Consider the following 21171-nt stretch of genomic DNA (forward strand, 5'->3'; position numbering starts at 1 on the left):
CTCCAAGACCTTCCACAGCAATCCTTTTTATTGACTGAAACATGGTCGAGTAATTCACAACTACTTCTAAACTCTAAGGAAACTAAATTACCCAGAACATCTCCTCCAAAATAACAATATTCACTACCGTGTCTGCCAACATTATGATAGGAAATGTAAAGCGTACAAAATTATTGGTTGTCGTCACTGACAACCAGCTGAAGTTCAACCACCATGTATCATTCATGGTTAAAAAAACTCATCAAACACTAGATACATTGTAAAGAGTAAAAAGCTGCCCCACCTTATACAGCTGGAAGACATATAGACTCTGCTTTCTTACTGCCATCTCACCTCTATGCTGTGCCAGTTTCCACTAACCTTCAGGTTTCACAACTTTTCAAACTTGAGCAATGATATAATAAAATAGCCAAATTTGCAGTAAACTGTAACAACAGAATGCACCACTGCCTAGCCCTCAGAGGATTAAACAGATTAGAACTACTACATCACCTAGCTCTCTTGGCTAACTACAACAGACAGACTTCTCTATAAGCCAGAAATTACCCAGCCCTTAACAACTTAATACAACACGATTTCCCCATCAGAGAAACATAATTAATCACTATTAACCAAAACATCTCATACTGCAGGTACTCTCTGAATTCAAATAGTGTAGAGAAACAATGGAACCATATTCCACTAGCACTGAAATTCAGTCAGAATGCAAACTCATTTAAAACAGAACTAAAACTTCACCTATCAAAGCAATGTATCTATTCCTGTAGATCTCCAAAATAAATGCCACTGTTATCTATCTTCAGCTTGTCATATCATCAAACAGTCTCTCTTCATTCAGCATCCTATACCCGACAGCCAGACCACCAATACCTGAGTAGTTTTTCTACCATCTCCCAGCTATATGCATTGTTTTGTGACATTGCTCACCCCTACCTGTATACTTCTAATATAAACCTTATGACAGACATATATGTAATTTTCTCTGAACCTGCTTTATACTCCACCTCTTAACAGCAATATTAACATTTTCTGCCCTACCTGGTTCCCTCTTTTACCCCAATTTCTTTGAATTTCTAAGCATTAATCACATGATCTATTTATCTGACAACCCCACTAATACACCTCGTCATATGCTCAATGTTCAGCATCTGTTAATGCATAAGTATCTTTTATATTTTAAGAGCTGCCTCTTTTTACATTTGAATGTAATCTAATTAGCAGGGAATCCAATGCCTGTCTGCCTGGGATGACATGCTCGACAAGCCACGATGCTTCGCTAGGGACAGCTGCACCCTTTGGATATTGGCAAAGGCTCTTGCCAATAGTGCCTTTTTAGGCAAGGCTCAATATCACAAGGGATAAGAAACTAAGAGTAATGCTACTCAATGCCAGAAGTCTAAACCTCAAGATGCCTTGAAACTCTCCTTAGCATGGAGAACATTGATATCTGTGCAGTAACAGAAACCTGGTTCAAGGCTCCCGAGAGCACCCCAGCACTACCAAGTTATACCTCATACCATGTTTTTCGGCCCCAAAATTTGGACCGAACCACAAAAGGAGGGGGAGTATCAATATTGATACCCACACCTCCAGGTTGGTGGCACAGCACGAAGCATCAGAGACTATCCATGTGCAACTAACAGTGGGTAAAACTGCCTTCCAGTTTATAGCCTGCTACAGACCACCCTGCCAAGCCCAGGAACCCCACTCGGCCTTCCTGAGAACACTGGAAAATATGAAGGTTTCTTTAAACACCATTATATTGGATGACTTTAACTACCCAAACATAGACTGGGAGCATTACTCTAGCTCCAACACCCTAGCCCAAAGGTTCCTAGAATTTATAAACTCAAATGCTATGGAACAACTTGTTGCCACTCCCAGAGGGGGAAAACATACTGGACCTGATCATCACCAACATGGGGACTCTATGCTCCAGACCAGAAGTGTATCCCTCACTGGTAAGATCAGACCATAAACTAATCTCACTAGATATTCACATCCCAACCCCAGCCACTGCACAGAAAACCACAGTGAAAAACTTCTCTAAAGCAAATTTCACACTCCTCAAAACTGAGGTGAAATCCTTCAAAGCCCCGGCCTGTGGAAATTTATAAATTCTATGAACACCTTCAGGAATGCATGGATCATGCAATCCCAAATAAAACCAAGACTCAGTCCTCCAAGGGCATCCTCTGGTGGACCCACCCCCCTGAAAAAAACAAACATAGAAGGAGGAAGCTACTACTATGGAATACAAAAAATCCCAAAAAAAGAAGCATCTCTGATCAGTATATAGCAAAAACGGCACTCATAAGAGAAAAATTGCACAGGACACTAAGGATAATCACAAGGCTTTCTTTAGTTATGTTAGGAACCTGGGTGGGAACTCCCAGATATGCTCAGAATTAGTCCAAAATGACAAAAATACACTGAACCCACAGACTTTGCCAACATCCTAGCTGACAGGTTCAGCACAAACTTCCCCTTCCCACCAAAGGGCAAATATCTATCCCAGCAGAGTGCTGCCCCACTGACATCTCAGATGCTCAGGTAAGAGCCGCCCTCTCCAAAGCAAAAAACACAGCATCAATGGGACCAGACGGTGTCCCAGGCTGCATCCTACATGAACTCCAAGAAGAACTAAACCCAAACATAAAACTACTGTTCAGTCTCAGCCTTACTACAGGATATGTACCCAAAGAGTGGAGTACAGCAACAGTGGTCCCTCTCCACAAGGGTGGTGCCTCAACGGATCCTGGAAACTATCGCCCCATAAGCCTGACTAGCTTGGTCTGCAAAGCTATGGAAAGGATCATCATGGACCTCATAAATAAAGATACTGGAGACCTACAGTCACTGGATCCTACCCAGTTTGGCTTTGTTAAGGGCAGATCCTGCCTTTTAAACCTGGTCGATTTCTTTGAAACAGTCACCAAGGCCATTAAGGTGGTCCACACAGCCTACCTAGACCTTGCAAAAGCCTTCGATAAAATACCCCACTCAGGCATTATAGATAAGCTCACCAGCTTAAATATAAACCCCTATGTCACTAGATGGGTTGCAAACTGGCTCAAGGACAGAACCCACATGGTTAGAATTGCTGGAGCCATGTCAGACTCCAAACCAGTTACAAGTGGCGTCCCACAGGGCTCAGTCCTGGGACCTCTCTTGTAAAGTATATAATTCTCGGAGGTACAGGCTAACACAGAAGGACTGTGGCTGACCAAGTTCACAGATGACTGCAAACTGGGCACCATAATCGACTCTCCAGCAGACACAAGCATCCTACAAAAGGGCCTCATAGAAACAGACAACTGGTGCCAGAGCCATGGCCCCAAGATAAACGCCAAAAAGTGTATAGTCATCCCCTTTGGCAAAAACAAAGTGTCCACAAATTACCACATAGGTGGTAATCCATTAAGTACGGAAGAAGTAATTAGGGACCTGGGTACACAAGTTGATAGCAATCTCTCATTTGACAACCACATGGTCAAAGTGGTTAGAAAAACATTTTATATAGCCCACCTAATCATGAAGGGATTCACATCTAGATCAGGGGAGGTCATCGTGCCTCTTTACTCATCCCTCATCAGGCCCATAATTGAGTACAATTCCCCTTTTGGGATGTACCTTACCAGACACCTGCAGCAATAGGAAAGACCCCAAAAGTACCTCACCAAGAGGATCAAAGGGCTCAAACAGATGCCATATGCTGCCCGGTTAAAGAAACTCCAGCTCTACTCAGTGGCATACCACCTGCTCAGAGGCGATCTGTGCCTGACGTATAAAGCCATGTCCAACCCAGAATTAATGGACATGCTGCACCTCAGAAAATCCAAATCCCATCGAGCTTGAGAGAGACTTGAACCTCAGCACTGAAATAAATAGGACATGCTGGAGGGACAGATTCATAACCCAGAGGCTCCCTTCACTCTGCAATAAAATCCCAGTCCAGGTTAGGCAGAGTCCTTCATTGACTCTCTTCAAGAGGAATCTTGATGAGTGGATGGGAGATTGTAGGTTTACCCTGGGTATCACTTCTGTGTCACTGTTAGACAGAGGCAGACTATACTAACCTTGAAAAAGGGCATAGCAAAATTCATTTAAAATGGGTGGCGAAAGCCAAACACATTCTGGCTAGGCTTATAAATGCCCTAAGGCAGATAGCCTAGTATGAACCTATGAACCTATGAACCTATGTGTAATTGTTAATGTATATTATTTAATGCCTGTTCATGTATATTACTAAACGTGTGTTTACAAATGTTTGTACTATATTGGAGAGTTTCTCCCTGGGCCCCCGCTGAAAACTGTTTTTTTGACAAAACCCATTCGGACAAACCTGCTAAACGAAAGCAAAATAAAATAAATAAATAAACTCTTAATAAAATCCTGTGGTGCGAAGGTTGATGTCTGAGAAGGTGAATGTGTGTTATTGTTGCAAAACAAGACACTATATAGATGTTCAGTTTTCTGACTATCATAGCACAATTTCACATTTAAAAAGCGATAAAGCGATTCTAAAATAAAAATAAGACAACTGTAGATAATGACAGCTTTGGAACTTGCTAGTCATGCCAATTAATTTGTTTACCTTATGCTTTTGTCCCCGTGCAGTTAACAGTTAACACTAGAGAAGCATGCACCTATAAATGGCCTTCTGTGTAAATAGTAAAAGTCTTAATTTTCTATTCTAGAGTGAGAAGACTTCAAACATATATTTACTGCAGTCTTTATATGGTTTCCTGTTTTTGATACCATAGTTTGCCTCATTTGCATTTTGTTTGCAGATTTGTACTTGTCTGAGTTCTGGTTTTAAGTTAATTTAAACAAATTCCCATGTAATTGTGTCCCATTGTCTTTTTTAAAATCCTCTCATGCAACATGTTCACGTCAGTTTGTGACTATTTTCTTTTCTTTTATATACAAGTATATTCAGTATTATTGTTAATGTGCACTTATATTCTCTGATGGAGCTTTTCTTCCTAGGCCTCAGGCTGAAAAGGAACTTTTCCCAGTCAGACTTTCCCAGTAAATAAACAAATAAATAAATTACATAAATAAAATATGACTTTCACTAAAGTTAGCTACTTCAGCTTTTCAGCATTTCTTCTTTTGATAATACATACCTTATCATTACCGACTTATACACAAATTACTATATAGTGAAAAAATAATTTCTCATTAATTCACATTTTAACATCACTGGAATATCTACTGAATAGTAACTGTCACAGAATAAATCTCATGACATACTACAGATGAATTACAAGCATGAGAGTATTTCACAATTATAGCTATCCAGCAATTTGTATAAACATCTGACAGTTTTGTTAAATAATCAATTTAGTGTTATTCTTGCACTATCACAATAGTTGTTCTGTGGGTAGCTTATCAAGGACCTTCCCAAATTTTACCAATTCCACCTGCCTAGACTCTGTCTACTATGTATGTACCTGGCAAAGTTTAAGAACTTATTCATATTTTACCTGCTTCTCGTTTTGAACTAGGAAGCCCATGCCAATGTTAGTTACTCAAACTATTTTGCTTACAAATGACTTATATTTTATAATGGTGGATTCCAATAGCAAGTCTACAGTCAGTGTTCTGAATGTATATGTTCATTGCATTCTGCACACAGAGTAACCTTGTAGTAATACTGTTCCATCCTAATATTTTGTTTTGCATCATTAATTTATAGAAAACCAACTTGCAACACAAGATATAGCATGTATTATTTATACATTCTGCTGAAGGCATCTACAAAATTCAGAGTAATATAAATTGAACGTGTGGACTTCTTTAAGTGGAAAGTTATGTGGTCATTCAAAAGACTGTTGCAAGCCACACCTCCTTATTACTAGTCATCATCATCATCAACCCCCTTTTTTCCATTTTCTACATGGGGTTGGGGTGTCGTGTTAACTGTCGCCATCTCTCTCAATTCAGTGTTACACTCCTGCCTTCTTCAACACTCATGCCTGACTGTCGCAGATCTTTCACACAATCCATCTACCTCTTTGCTGGATGCCCTTGTTTCTTCTTGTCTTCTTCCTGCCTGTCCCAAATCTTCTTCACCAGATTGTCTTCTGCTTTTCTGCACATCTGCCCAAACCAACATAATCTGTTGTCTTTGAGCTTTTCTGCAACTGGAGCTACTTTGCCTTCTGCTCTTATGTCCTCATTTCTTGGTCTGTCCCACAGGGTGCATCCTACCACCCATCTCAGGCACTTCATTTCCATCACCTCTAGCTTCCTCATCTTAGATTCATAGATCTGAGCTGTAACTGCCCTTGCAGGCCATTGGCCATAGCCAATTAATCCCCCTTGAGACTCAAACCCTGCACCTTGTGTTTGTAAGGCAAACACCTTAACCATTAGGCCACCCTCCCAACCCCAATCTGCTCTGCCTTTACTGCCCAGGTTTCTATATCATGTAGTAGTACTGGTCACACCGCTGTTTTGTTTTATGTTACTAGTGTCTCCTCATTATCAGCTTTCCTTACATGACTTAAATTGTTTGCTGACTGACAGCCCCACATATCAGCTTTAGGAAGACATGTCGTAGTTATTTTGCAAATGAAACACATCTGAAGTTCATAGATGACTTTACCCGAGCAGCTGGCAAAGGACACAGAGGAAAGTGATGCCACCCATTTGGGACTTGGATAATACACAGTTTTGCCAGCTTTCTAAAACTGGTTTACACTTGATTTTCATTTAGTTGTTAACTCTCTGCTGTAATACACTTTGACAGCTCCTCCAGAAAAGTTACTATACTCAAGATTTGCCCCTTTTACAAGCTAGAGTGACCTCAGAATAAGTTTGATTATATACTAGTGGGCTCACTAGTGGGCTCACTAGTGGGCTCATGTGTTTTGCTAGGTTATTCCCATTGAAAATAACCAATTCAGAAAACAATGTAGTCCTTTTTTTAATTTTTTACATTCACGCCTCATTAAGCTACAATTCTACAAGGAACCAACTCTCCAATCATAACTGACTGAGAATTTAACACACACACAAAACAATAAGTAAATAAAGCATTTTGGGAGCGGTGGTATGAAAAGGATAAGCTCCCACATCCACTGAATTTACATATACCAACCACAGCATGAAAAGGAAATCTGTGAAAACAAAGTAATGGAATCTTCACTTACTGGCAAATCATCCAGAACTGGTGAACTGATTTATGTTCTCATACAATGCGAATTTATTTTTCTGTACAACAGGAAATACTTTCTAATTTTAAGGGTACAATGCTACAACCTGAAATTCCTTTTTCCATTATATCCATTTCAGACATCTTACTTATATAATCTGACCTCAACAACAGAGTAAAAACGAAATAATCAGTTTTGGTTGGACTTGTCTAAAGACAAGAAGGCTCACCCTTGACTAAACTTAAAAGAGTTATAGATTTAAAATCATATTAAAAGACTAAATTAAGCAAAGAAGGGCAGCTATTCTGTAGGCAGAAAAACAAAGGAATGAAGAAAACTTTTATTAATGTACAAATTTCAAAGGTACTGATGAACTTCAGCTTTTAACACTAACTTAATAAATGATAATGGTGCCATGTTACATGCAGCCACGTACTTCGACTATGAGAGCATGACAACAGGAATTACCTCTTCCGATCTTAACAATCCCTCGAACTGTTTCCCAGTGGTTCCTCTTCACTGGACAGACTGTGGCATGGTGTGATCTGTCTCTGATTTTATTCACAGCTGTTTCTAAGTCCTGAAGAAATCCATAATACAAGTTTAAGCATAGGTTCATGAAAATGCAATGAACTTCTTTGCTAGAAACAAAAAATATAATAAAAATGAATAAATAATGTGGCTAAGTGCGCAAAAGAAGCTGCATTAAAATCAAGAGACTTCCTGTTTAGTACCATTGTTTCAAGTAAACATATACAAATTAAGATTAATAAAGTAACAGGATAGGAAAATCTAGAAATGGCATACATGTCACACAACTGTATGTTAATCCCATGAAAGTACAGATTCAAATAAAGCAGCTTAATTTTCCCTATAAATCCTTATAGGATTATATTTTAAGTTACATCAGTTCCTTCAAAATGAGAGGCATTCAAACATTGCTTTAATGGTATACTGCAGTACTGGATGGATTTCTGCTTTTTCCCATTTTCCTATTATGCATACCGCATACCATTAATTATTTCTGTTATCAGTGTCATTGATATAATAAGTGTGTGTGGTTGTGTTTGTATACACACACACACACACATATATATATGTGTGTGTTTGTATACACACACACACACACACACACACATATATATATATATATATATATGTGTGTGTGTGTGTATACACACACACACACACACACACACATATATATATATATGTGTGTGTGTTTGTATACACACACACACACACATATATATATGTGTGTGTGTATACACACACACACACACACACACATATATATATATATATGTGTGTGTGTGTGTTTGTATACACACACACACACACACACACACACACACACACACACACACATATATATACATACATACATACATATTCATAAAAGGCACAGATTTAGATCTGACAAAGCTCTTTTAAGGGCAAAAGTGATCATCTTTTTGTTTTTAAATAAAAAAGTTTTGATGGTACTTACGTATTAGCGCAACCAGGTTTCAGAAGTCGCATATCTCGTAATGGTTATGCGAAACAATGTGTGCTAACCTAACCAGGGGTGTGTAAAGTCCTAACTACTGTTCTTTCAGATTGTTTTGCACATGGGGAAAGGAATAATGTTGAACTTCCTCTTGCCGGGTAGTGTCCTTTCCTGACAGTTAAACATGAGTGCTGCTTGTCAACCCTCAGGCTATCCTTCTCTTCGGGGAAACCATTCAGAAAAAGTCATTGTAAGGTGTATGTTTCTTTTTTGGAAGGGTGTGTGGGGGTCTGAAGTGGGAGGTTGGCAGGTATGTCTAACTGTCTTACAAAGAAAGAGTTGCTCAGCCAAAACACAACATATTTCACATGGCGCCCGGCGAAGTTGTACCTCCCAACTGCATTACCGTTAGGGGGTCTACCAGCATCTCTGTTTTGGCTGTAACACATATATTTCTATACTTTTAGAAGCTACGATTAAGTTACAGGAGGGGTGCCAGCACTTAAAAACTTGCCATGATAAAAAAGTTACCTAACAAGTGCAACAATAAGTAAAATGAAAGAGTTTCAGTCGGAGAAATACTGATCATACAGAGCCATTAGCATGCTGAATAAGATATCATTTTTAAACATGCTAATGTTTTTCATATCCGTTATTTTCTGTTGTAAACATAACATCATGAAAAAGGTGAATGTTATTTCCCGAACAAAATGGTAGATTGAAGGGCAGGCAGTACACATCAACAGTGACTCCGTCAGAATCTGGTTGCGAAAATACGCAAGTACCTTTTGATTTCTAAACAAGTTATAATTGCTTGATTACTGTGAAGTCTCAACTGAGTTTGACTATAGTGCATGGTTCATTTTTCCTGATTTTTCAGGATTCTCAGCCAGCAGCTTTGTTGCTCACCAGTACCACTTTTCCCTGTGGTCTACTTATATGTAAATATATAAAGAAGTTATCTACTCACCATAATATTCCATCTGTGTTGTCCAATTTTCATTCTTCCATAACAAGTGGGTTCGGATCCAACCCTCAGATCTGATTTGGCCACGTTTTCCAGCTCATGGAACACTGAAACTCTTGATGACCTCCCTTAGCCACAATGCACCAATTCCCTAACATCCTCAGATCTTCTTTGCTGCCCTTTAACCCTCTATGACATAAAAAGATGAAATAACAACATTTGGGGCTCACATAAGGGAACATTGGTTCCTTCAGCATCTTTCAATCCTTCCGAAAGTCAAAAAGGTAGGGGGTTGGAAGGAGGGCCATTGAAGAAGAAGGAAAATGGACAACACAGATGACACGTTATAGTGAGTACATAACTTCTTTACCTCATGGTGTTATTTTCATTCCTCCTCAGCAAATGGGACAGAGTTCCCAGCTACCTAAATTCTGGGAGAACTCTAAGGACGGATATTCCGAAGCACCGCTGAGTCAAAGGCTGCTCTGCCCCTACAAGCCAGATCCAATTTGTAATGAGCAATAAAGGTTTCAGGATTACCCCAAACTGCAGCTACACAAATATCATCCAATGAAGATCTGGATAAAAATGCTGAAGAAGTTGCCATAGATCTGGTGGAATGTGTTTTTTGTGGTTTTGGCAAACAAAGATAATACAATCAGTTAACCATTTGGCTAAAGTTCTCTAGAAACTGGTTTGCCTAATTTTGAGTCCAAAAAGAGACAAAGAATTGTTCTGATTTCCTCAAAATTTTGGTTCTGTGTAGATAAAACAGTAATTATCTGTGAACATCCAAAAGGTGTAACATATACTCTCCTTTATTTGAAAAATTTGGAGAAAAAAAATGAAGGACTGATAACCTGATTAATGTTGGATTCTGACACCGCACCACCTTAGAAAGAAAGGAGGGGTTGGTTCATAAGGATACATTATCCTTATGAAAAATCAAATGAGGAGGCTTAGATGACAGGGCCTGTAGTTCTGAAGCACTTCTAACAGAGGTTATGGCCACTAAATAGACAGTTTTTCAAGTCAAAAATTTTAGATCACACTTAGTTGATGGTTCAAAAGGAGATTGTGTCAATGACTGTAAAAGAATGTATAAATCCCACTGAGGAGTGGGATATTTTAATAGGGGTCTAAGAAGAAGAGTTACTGTTAGAAAAGCTTTACAAAGTTTGGAAGAGGCCAAAGATAAGTTATTTACTCCTATCTGAAGAGTGCAAATGGCAGCTAATTGTACTTTAACAGCAGAAGACCTAGCTAGCACCTTCAAAGAAAATTACAGCTAAAAGTTCAAGAACTTTAAGAACCAGTGCTGAAAAAGGATCAATGTCTTTTTGCTTTGCCCAAAAAACAAATCTTTTCCATTTAGCTCTGTAAAGTTTTGTAGTGGAAGCTTTGCAGGAAGATAAAAGAATGTGGCAAACAGGGGAGGACAGCCTGAGCTGTTTAGCTATCAACAGAAGTGAAGAAACCATGCAGTCAACTTTAGGCATAGAATGTCTGGGCTATTATATCTGTTGAGTGAGATGGAAGGTCTGGAATTGGATACAGAATTCATGGCAGGTAAAGTAGATGAGGCCAAAGAAAAGGAAACCAAATCTGATGAGGACAATAAGGGGCAATGAGGATAACTGTTTTCTTCAACAGAGATGCTTTCTGAAGACATTTGGAGATTAGAGGTACTGGGGATAGGTGTAGAGGAGACTGGGGGGGCAATCAAGGAGAAGAGCGACCCTCGGTGATTCCCCAGGTGGAGGGATCAGGGAAAAAACCTGCTGCATTTGTTGTTGAGGGGAAATGCAAAGTGATCATAGCAAGATTGGTCCCATCAAAGGAAAAATTTTTCTGCAACTTACATATTGAGTGATCACTCATGCGGCATTAGAATGGACTTGCTTAACTTGTCTGCTATCATGTTATATTTCCATGGAATGTGCATTGTTAGCAATAACCAATTGGATGAGATCCCCCATTGCCACACTCACATAGCCTCTTGACACGGGGGTAAGATTTGGTTCCTTCCCTCCTTGTTTGTTGATATACCAGACCACTGACATATTGTCCATCTGAATTACAATAGTTCTGGAGGAAAGAGAGTCTTGAAAGGCCTGCAATGCTAGGAGGACAGCTCTCATCTCCAGGACATTTATATGCATGTTGGCCTCTTTGGTGGACCATGTACCTTGGACTGCTCTTCCCAGGGAATGTCCCCTCTCACCCTATCTGGGAAGCATGTATGGTAACTATGGCCTTGGGCTGAGAGAGAATAAAGGGGCAACCTTGTATTATCCCATCAGAGTATATCCACCGTAGGAGGTAATTCATGCAAGACAGAGTTATCTTGATTTGGATGGATAAAGGTTGGTGAAGAATGAACCACTGAGTCACTAGGGTCCACAAACTATCACATGAAATCTTGCTAGTGGAACCAGAACTTTCACAGCAGACATTGACCCCAAAGTTTGAAGGATCAGTTAAGCTTTAAGAAAAGAACTTTGAATGATCTTTTTGACCTGGAATTGAATGGTTTGAATCCTTGATAGAGGAAGAGAGGCAGTCATGGATACCGTATTGAGCAGGGCTCCAATGAATGCCAATTTGAGCTGTTTCAACTTGAAATTTCTTGTAAGTGATGGTAATTCCTAGGTGAGAGCATAAATGGAGTACCTAATCTTGTGCTTTGATCAGATGATTCCTAGTCAGAGCAGTTATGAGCCAGTCACCCCAGTATGCAAACACCTGGAATCCTTGCAGTGTCAAGTGAGCTGCTAATACTGTTATATACTTGGTAAACACCCTGGGGGCTGTGGAGAGACCAAAAGGCAGAGCTCTGAATTGATAATGACTGGCTCCCATCCAAAAGCATAGATAACTCCTGGATTGTTTGTTCATTTTGATATGATAGTACACATCCATTCCTCCTTCTGCAGAAAGGGTAGAATGGACTGAACCAAGACCAGCCAGAACGTGATGTACTGAACTGATTTGTTGGAATACCGAGATCCAAAATCGGTATCCAATCCCCTGTTTTCTTTGACACTAAAACGAATCTTGAGTAAGTTCTGGACTCTTTCTCTGGTCTGCAGGGAACTTTTTGGATGACTCATTTTACTAGCAGCTTCTTTATTTCTAGTGCTGTTACTTCCCTCCAATTGGGTGGAACATCAGGGATTTTGTTTACTATTAAGGGGTGGTTAGGGAAAAGGGTATTATTTAACCTCTGGAAATAATCCTCCTCTGCACCCATAAATCTTTTGTAATCTCTAGCCAGCATGTCTGGTGTAGGGATAAACAACCCCCGACTGCCTCCAGAGGTGGACAATCTGGCTTCCTTTCAGGAGCACTGGTAGGATGGATCTTTCAGAGAAGATAACTCCAGATCTTTGGTTTTGTGGATCTCTTTGGCCACATGGGTGGTGTCTTCCATTAGAGTTCCCCCCTCTGCCCCTAGGGCAACTATCTCCACATAGATCTTGGAAGGGACCCTGGGACTTACTGAACCACACTTTTCAACCATCTTGCTGATTTTTAGAAAAGGTACTTTGAGGAGATAAACACGTATGCCCACAGCAGACAGGGTTTTACCTTCCTCCTCACACCTGGACAGTGTGTCTTTCACTTTGGGGCCAAATATAAAGAACTTCCTTCAAAGGGAGCATTGACGAAGGAAGACTTGAAGGGCTCCTCAAAATCACACAGGCACATCCAGACATGCCTCCTAATGGAAATGCCTGAACCTGTCACCCTTGAAGTACCTTCAGCTACGTGGGAGATGAGCCTCATGGACAAGTTTGAAATAGATTGTAGGGTAGCCAACTGTGAGACAACTGAGTTCCCTGCCTCGGAAGTAATGGTCCCAGAGAGGGATTTGATAAGTTCTTTAACCAAATCCTTCTGGAGTCTAGTGAAGTGTGCCAAATAATGCAGCAACCAAAGTGCAAAAGTCACTGAAGCATATACATGCTTCCTGAATCTGTCCAGCACCCAAGACTCCCTGTTAGAGGGATGAAAAGAGGAACTTTGTTCTGCAAGTTCCTTTTTTGTGGCCACCATTATGACCATGGCATCAACTGGTACTCCCTTCCTCCAGAATTCGCTGTTCTTAGATGGTGCCAGGATCCTGTCTGGTCTCTTGGGGATCAGCTCAATGGAATCAGGCTTTTTCCACACCCATCGACAGATTAAATCAACGAGGTTGTTGGTGGGTGGAGTCACCCAGGAGGTAGACAGACTAGCTCCAAAAGCCTCCAGAAATATGGATTCCTCTTGAGAAGTGTTGTCAGTAGACCAGCCACCTCTTTGCTTGAGAATTTCTAGAATGTCTCTAAAGGAGACATCATCAGCTAATGATCTTGGGGACCCTTCCCCCTCATCAAAGTCAGTATCCTCTATGACAGACTCTTGAGTGGAGTCTAAAAGCCTCCTCTTGCACTTTCTGTTCCTAGGGACTTCTTCAGTGGGATGTTCCAGAGAAGTATCAGAAGATATCACTATACCTTGTAGGGTATCCTGGTGACTTTTTGTGGGCTGGCTGTCCCTGTGGTGCAGGAAGTTGAGGCTCAAGATGCAAAAACAACTGGGTCTGGGAAGTAGGAGCAGATGAGGGTGGAAGCTCTCTCTACTACCTCAAAAACAGAATGCCTCTGAGAGAAATAAACTGACGGCTCCGAGAAGACATACTTTTGGACTGTCGATTCCCTTTGACCTGAAGTTGAAGGAGTCAGAGAAGAGCTGTCCAATGTTGAGGCTCTGAAGGGCATAGATGGCTCGGACAACCTCAGAGTCTACTTCAACATCCTGGATCTGGTGCTTCCGCTATGGCTCTGAGTCATTCGGCTCTAGTGTGCTCAGAGTTGATCGACTCAGAGATGCCACCAGAGAAAAAGAAACCATGATCTTCGGATCCGATCTGGACAGCTCTAGGATCCCCGGATCCAACTGCTCCAAAACAAAAGTCAAATTAGAGAAGGAAGGTATAGGCAGGGTAGAAACCCACAAAGGCCTTTTGACCCAGTGGGGTAGGAGGTGGAAGAACCCCCATTTGAATTTGCATCGAGAGGAATTTCCTTATCTTCCTATCCACATTGGCTTTGGTCAAATTTCTGGAGGAGCAAGAGGAAGATGCTATAGATGAAGCTCTAGAATGGTGACGCTTGGGAGACCAGTCCAGAAAGGGAGAAGGGAGATGGGAGGACACTGGATCCAAGAGCACAGGAGATCTGATCTATGGTGATTTATCCAGCTTTGACTCTGGATCCAAAGGGGTTGGATCCAAAGATTTTGTCTTTTGAACTGAAGGCATCGGATCATAGGTTCATAGGTGTTTACTAGGCTAACGACCACAAGGGTCTTTTTAAGCCTAGCCATGCATCCCAAATCTCTGACAAGTTCTGATACCCTTGATAAGTGTAAGCATGGGCCTGGAAGATTAACCCATTTACAGGTTATCTGTTTGCATCAGAGACATAGGTGCCAAACCAGGGATGAATTTATGGTTTCCCATTCAATTGTCCAAGTTGCACTTGAATTGGATTAGGGAGGAACTCTGCTTCACATGGATAAGGAGCCTGTTCCATAGATGGGGTAGTCTCTGGGATACATACCTACCTCTCCAGCAGATCCTATTTATATTACAGGCAAGGTGTAAGTCTTTAGAACAGGTAATTCTGGTACTGTTTGTTTTGTGTATATGCAGGAGGTTCATCAGAGTGGGGTCTGACAATGCCCTGTATGCCAGGCATAGATCTCCCCTCAAAAGCCTGTAGGAGACAGAATACAGTGATAGGGCCTTGAGATAGTCTGCATAGGATATATTACTTACACCCTGTAGTCTTTTAGTGAGGAACCTTTGTGGATGTTCCATTTGTTGGATATGCCTAGTTAGGTACATACCAAAGGGTGCATTGTACTCAATGACAGGTCTGATGAATGCCGAATACAGTGAAACAATGACTTCCTTGGACTTAGATGAAGCTATGAACCTATGAACCTATAAAGGCATCTGTGATTCATTAGTAAGTCACAGTGATAAATCCTTTCAGTTGTCTGACAAATACAGCAGATTTCTTGTAATCTTGTTCAAGTTTATTTGCATTCTTCCAAGATACAACACTCTATGAAATGCTGCCATAAAACAGTTTAGAAAATACTAAAGAGGTAAGAACCTTAGTTCAACATGATTGTGAAAAACTTACCCTGTTCCTGTATACAGTCCCCAAAATTTGATTGCCCTTATATTAGTGGAAGTAACCTGCTTTGTAATGGTTAAGTAACTGTCTAGAAATACTCCTAATAATTAATGATAATGGTGCCTTCCAGCTAAACTTCAGTCTCTTTAAAGATGATCATGACAGGTAAGCAGTTTTGATAGTTGGTACTACAAAATATAATCGACTCAGTTTTGCTTGCATCTCCCATTACCCTCCCTGTTGAGGACTAGTATGTTTTATTAAACATTTTCCTGTATATAGGCATTTCCATAATGCATTACTGAGATACTTCAAATAGGCCAGGTGGCTCAAACATAAAGATGCTACATTCATTCCCTGTTAATGGGGTAAAATGGATATAGTCCTCTGCCTTAATTTTCATTTTAATCAAATTCAAGATATAATGTCTGGGATTCAGAAAGAAAGTGGGTGTAGTTGTGGCCAGCCCACCTCTGTTTATCCTGCTTGTGTGACAAAGGTCCAATGCTCATTAACAATGAATAACAAGGCAAATCAGAGAGAGAAAGTGCACTTATTAAATATCCCACTCATGGCTGCAGCAGGGACTGCAGGAACAGCTTGTAGGACTAAGGTGCAGCCACAGGGAAAGATGAACATAAGCAGTGCTTGTTCGTTATGCACATGTGTAAATGAGGCTCTGTGAATCCCAAGTGCAAAGCAGCAGCAAGAAGAAAAAGTGATTTGGAAGCCCTAAAGGCATGTATGTCCATTTATTTTTGACCAAATTAAAGCATACAAATGGGAATATAGGAAAGTGATGAAAAACAGGAAGCAAGCAGGAGGGAGAAAATAAAGTGAAAAGCTAAAGAATAAGCAGGGTGGAGGTGGGAAAGGTGAGGTAAATTTTTTTGTGGATCAGTTGCCCATTTAAGTTATATGGAGAAAAGGTAAATTGGGTATGGTAGTAAGGAAAGTAGGAGAAAAATAAGAGGGTTATGGTAGGTAGCAGCGGCCCACAAACACAGAAGACAAACAAGATAAGCCAAGACTGAGTAGAAGTGCTACTATAATGAGGCAGAGCACAATGGAGAAGCGGGAATCAGACATACAGGGGGAAAACAATGTTGACTGGGAGGGCTGGGCAACAAAGAGGGGCAGGCATGGACACAAAAGGGAGAGGAACACCAGGACGGAAAGAGGGATGGCAACTGGTATACAGGGTTAAGGCTATGAGCTGCAGTTCCTGTGGTACATGTTTGATTCCTTCAACCCTTATTTAACCAGGCCCTGCTTAAGGGCAATTGGGAGTTTGGGCTAGGCTAATGAATAGTCCCCTGGACTGCCAGCCTAGTATCTACCTATGATCCTATGAATCTGTATGGTTAAAGCTTGCTGTCCCGTCCACCTGGGACTCAGTGGAAGCTGACTCACCAACCTGGCTCCTCACCACTGGGTCCTGCCTCAAGTAGTTGAGCCAGTGTTTGGCAGGGGTGTGACTCAATCAGTCACAGGAGGAGGTTCTGTAAGAAGCCAATGTGGGCATCTAGCATCCTGTCAATGAGCTCCAAATTAGATCCTTCAGTTGCTGATGGGTGACAAAATTTATCACCACCACTGTCACTGCTACTGCTGTGTACAACAGCACCACTGTCTGACTACACAGCTTGCTGTAGCACATGTTGCAGGTGCTTTATGAGGTGTGGAGATGACTGTAGCAGCTTGGGACCCAGATGCTATGAGTGGTTCTGGTGGTGGTGGTATACCTCTCAACTGTCCAGATTTTTACAGAAAGTACAGATTTATGCAAATACTTTTGGTATTTACCTCAAACAATTTATGGTTTTCTAGCACATCAAATTTCAGACTTCATATTCTTCATAAAATACATGCTAATTCAAAACCTGTTATTCTAGCAAATTTCTAAGTTTATAAGAGCCATATTCAAAATATGTCCCTACTTTGCCCCCCCCCCCCCGTTATTTTTGGTTTTGTCCAGATTTTTTGTGCTTTCAGTTTGAGAGGTATGGATGGTGGTGTTGCCACCTGTAGGTGGCTGACAAGTCTTGCTTGAGAGATGGGTGCAGGTCTACATGTGTTGCATATAATTGCAAAATAAATGGAAAGAAATAAAATAATATAGAAAATAAATGCATGTAATGGAAAGGAAAGTTAGAGAAAGGGTAGAAAAGAGAGAGAAGTATAGATATAATGGAAAAATGCAGCTTCTATATATGTTTAGCCTGATAACATTGCAGGCATGGCTGGATCCACAACAAGGTGACCTAGGTAGATGCTTAGGGCCTGATGCTGGCAGGGTGGTTCCATAATGGTTAAAAAAGGGAAAAAAAGACAAGAAACTATCCCCTCTCACATTTCCAAAACCTGATTACACTGGTTTGCTAAGCTGCTCTGTTTTGCTTTGGTTTCTTCTCTTTCGTTGTCTCAAATGCACAACCTTCAAGCCAGTGAGAGAGACTTCCAGAACCTCAGATTAGTGTGGAAGCCTTTACAGCACATTCTTTTCTGTTTTAGAAACCAGTGATACCATGTGTGTTTACTCAAAGTTTGTTTGCTTACCATGATTTTTTATGTGTAACACAAAGTAATTTTGTTCTTCAGTTTACCGCTAAGACACATTTGGTTTGCTTTTCAGTTTCTCTAATGCTTTACCTACTTTGCTTTTAAGGAATTTCTCAATGCGTTTACACTCTAAGACAGAATTGGTTTGCCAGTTTTGCTTATTTGCAGGTACAAAATGTGTTGTATTTCCTCTCAAAGTTGGACAGCAGTAATACCAGTTTTATCAGGCCAAATGAAGTCATCTCTGGACCTGACATCTGATTGCATCATTTTCACATAGAAGAAACATTTTTCTTGTAAAAACAGTAACTACAGTTTTGTAGTTCTTGACAGAAAAGGCATATAAACATTCTCTTTTTGCCCTGTTCTTATTTAATGTTTCGTTAGAATGGGTAACCCACATTTTAGCAGGACTGACTGGTTACGTAACTGGTTCAGAGGCACTCAGCATGCAAATGAAGACAGAAAGAATTGACTCCTTGTATCCCTGACTATGAGGCAGATCATTAACTGATCACAGCCTTAATCCTCTGCACTACCAGACCTTCATTAACTTCTTCATTTTCTAATAAATCACAGAGATCACAAAATATTAAAATCATTAAAGTTTACAGTGAGTCAATAATGCCATTCATTAGAGTTTCACAGTTCTTCTTCAGAAAATGCATGTTGATGCAAAACTTGTTCTTCTGTTAACATTTTGAGTAAATTAAATTAGCCTGCCTCTTATCTGTTTCCAGTGTTATAGAACATCTCAAATTTTGCTTCATTCTACTCCCTGTATTTTATTCATTTGTTTGCTTGTAAATCACTGAGAATTACATTCAGTCAATAATGCCAATTATTAGAGTTTCTGTAGTCAAAAATACAGGGTTTGACTCTTTCCACCTCCATTTGCCTTATGTGTTATTTCGAGCAAGTAACTTTACCAGACAGTGCTCTCAGGTCTCCGCAGAAAAGGGTTCTTTGTCCTGTGGGTTTACCTGGTTAACAAACAGATAATATAATATTTAAATTGTATCCATTTTTGAGCCACTGACCCCTCATTATTTTTTGATGTCTAGAATCCTTAAACAGAGAAATTCAAAAGTATTTTGTTCTGTTCCTTGTAAAATGTTTGGCTTTCTGGCAACTTGTTATGGATTGCAGTAACTAAATAATGTCAGGCATGCAAATTTCAGACATTGTATCCTTCAGAAAAGGAATACCATTGCAAAACTTGTTATTCTAGCAACTTTATAAGGTATAAGAGAAACATTTAAAATCTGTTCCTGATTTTCAGTCTTTGTTTCTGATTCTTGAGTTGAGAAGTTAAGAGGGCAGAAGGAAGCTGAACTGGTCGTATGGTATGGTTCTGACACAGTGACCTGAGGTACATTTCTGGGACATTATTTATAAGGTTATTTGTTTACTTGATCTTAAGCACAAACCTGAGGCGTACAGTCATCCACATCCCCATAACTGATGTGTGTGCATGTGTGTGCACATGTACAGGGTCTAGTTTTCAACTGTCCCTGATTTTTTTCCCTCATATTTGTGTCTGTTCTTCATAAATTTTAGGCTTTCTGGTAGAGAGTTGTGGACTGCAGTCACTAACTAACGACAAACATGCAAGCTCCAAACTTCAGTCCCTTCAAAAATGTTTACTAATGCAAAATCTGCTATGCTAGCAACTTTCTTAGTATGTAAGACCAATATTTTAAAATCTATTCTTGATTTTGGGTGTTTGTCTCTGATTTTTGAGTTAAGAGGTTGTGAGGACATGGGGGTGCACTTTATGATTTTCATAGCAGTGAGCTGAATTATGTGTTTGTTCATTCATTTGACTGCAGTCAAACATCCAATGTGTACAGAGTCATACAAGTAGCTGTAATTGATGGTCACGTGTGTGTGTGTATGTGTGTGTGTGTGTGTGTGTGTGTGTGTGTGTGTGTGTGTGTGTGTGTGTGTGTGTGTGTGTGTATGTGTGTGTGTGTGTGCGCGCGCGCGCGCACTGTCTGTCCGTCTGTGTAAATATTTGGGTCCTGCATCCCAGAGTAGTTATGGTAAAGGTAGAAATTGTAGCAAGCTGGATCATCATCACATGAGCCATATTCTTTTCTGTATGACACTTGGGTTCCTTGTTTTGCTGACTGTTGACAGTGTATTTATTATCTAATTGTGAATAAACTGGACAGCAAGATGCCTATATGTCTAATGTTAATATTTTAACTATGAACATATGTTTTCATTTACCTTGCTTTTTGCAAGCATGGAGGTGTGGAATGCATTCTATATGGGCTACAACAGTTTGTGTTGCACTTAGTCTTCATTTGTCTTCTGTGTGACTTTGATTAAGCCTCTCCACTAGACAAGGCTCCTGTGCTGCTCCTGAAAAGGGATACTTGCAGCCAGATGGCTGTCCCAAGCTGTTTGCTAATGTATTACCCATTTGTCTTTTGAATTCTCCCACCCTTCACATAGCCACTAATTAGTAATTCATTATATGCTATTTGACTATGAGTCTCAGTGCATTTCTTACAGTTTAATGGGTTGTCAGATGCATTTTCCATAAATAGGGTGGCCACGGTAGTGCAGCAGTTAGCGTTGCTACCTCACAGCAAGAGGTTCTCTGGTTTGATTCTCGGCTGGGGTGCCTTCTGTTCTGAGTCTGCATGCCCTCCCTGTGGTCGCGTGGGTTTCCTCCGGGTGCTCCAGTTTTCTCCCACATCCCAAAGACATGCTGTATGTGGATTGGACACTCTAAATTGGCCCTAGGTGTGAGTATGTGCATGTGTGTGGAAGGTTGGGTGC

General features: G+C 40.4%; 1 protein-coding gene across 1 annotated transcript in view; it reads right to left on the reverse strand.

The window, feature by feature from the left end:
• LOC122801219 (guanylate cyclase soluble subunit beta-2-like) overlaps nucleotides 1-21171 on the reverse strand; it is a 475593-nt gene that overhangs the window by 359159 nt on the left and 95263 nt on the right. Inside the window, exon 6 of the mRNA XM_044070773.1 lies at nucleotides 7635-7746. Within this exon, the coding sequence (XP_043926708.1) occupies nucleotides 7635-7746 (112 nt within the window). The remainder of the gene's footprint in view (nucleotides 1-7634; nucleotides 7747-21171) is intronic.

Source organism: Protopterus annectens, chromosome 4.part1 (genome assembly GCF_019279795.1).
Source record: "Protopterus annectens isolate FY-2018-M chromosome 4.part1, PAN1.0, whole genome shotgun sequence".
NCBI classification, from domain to species: Eukaryota; Metazoa; Chordata; order Ceratodontiformes; family Protopteridae; genus Protopterus; species Protopterus annectens.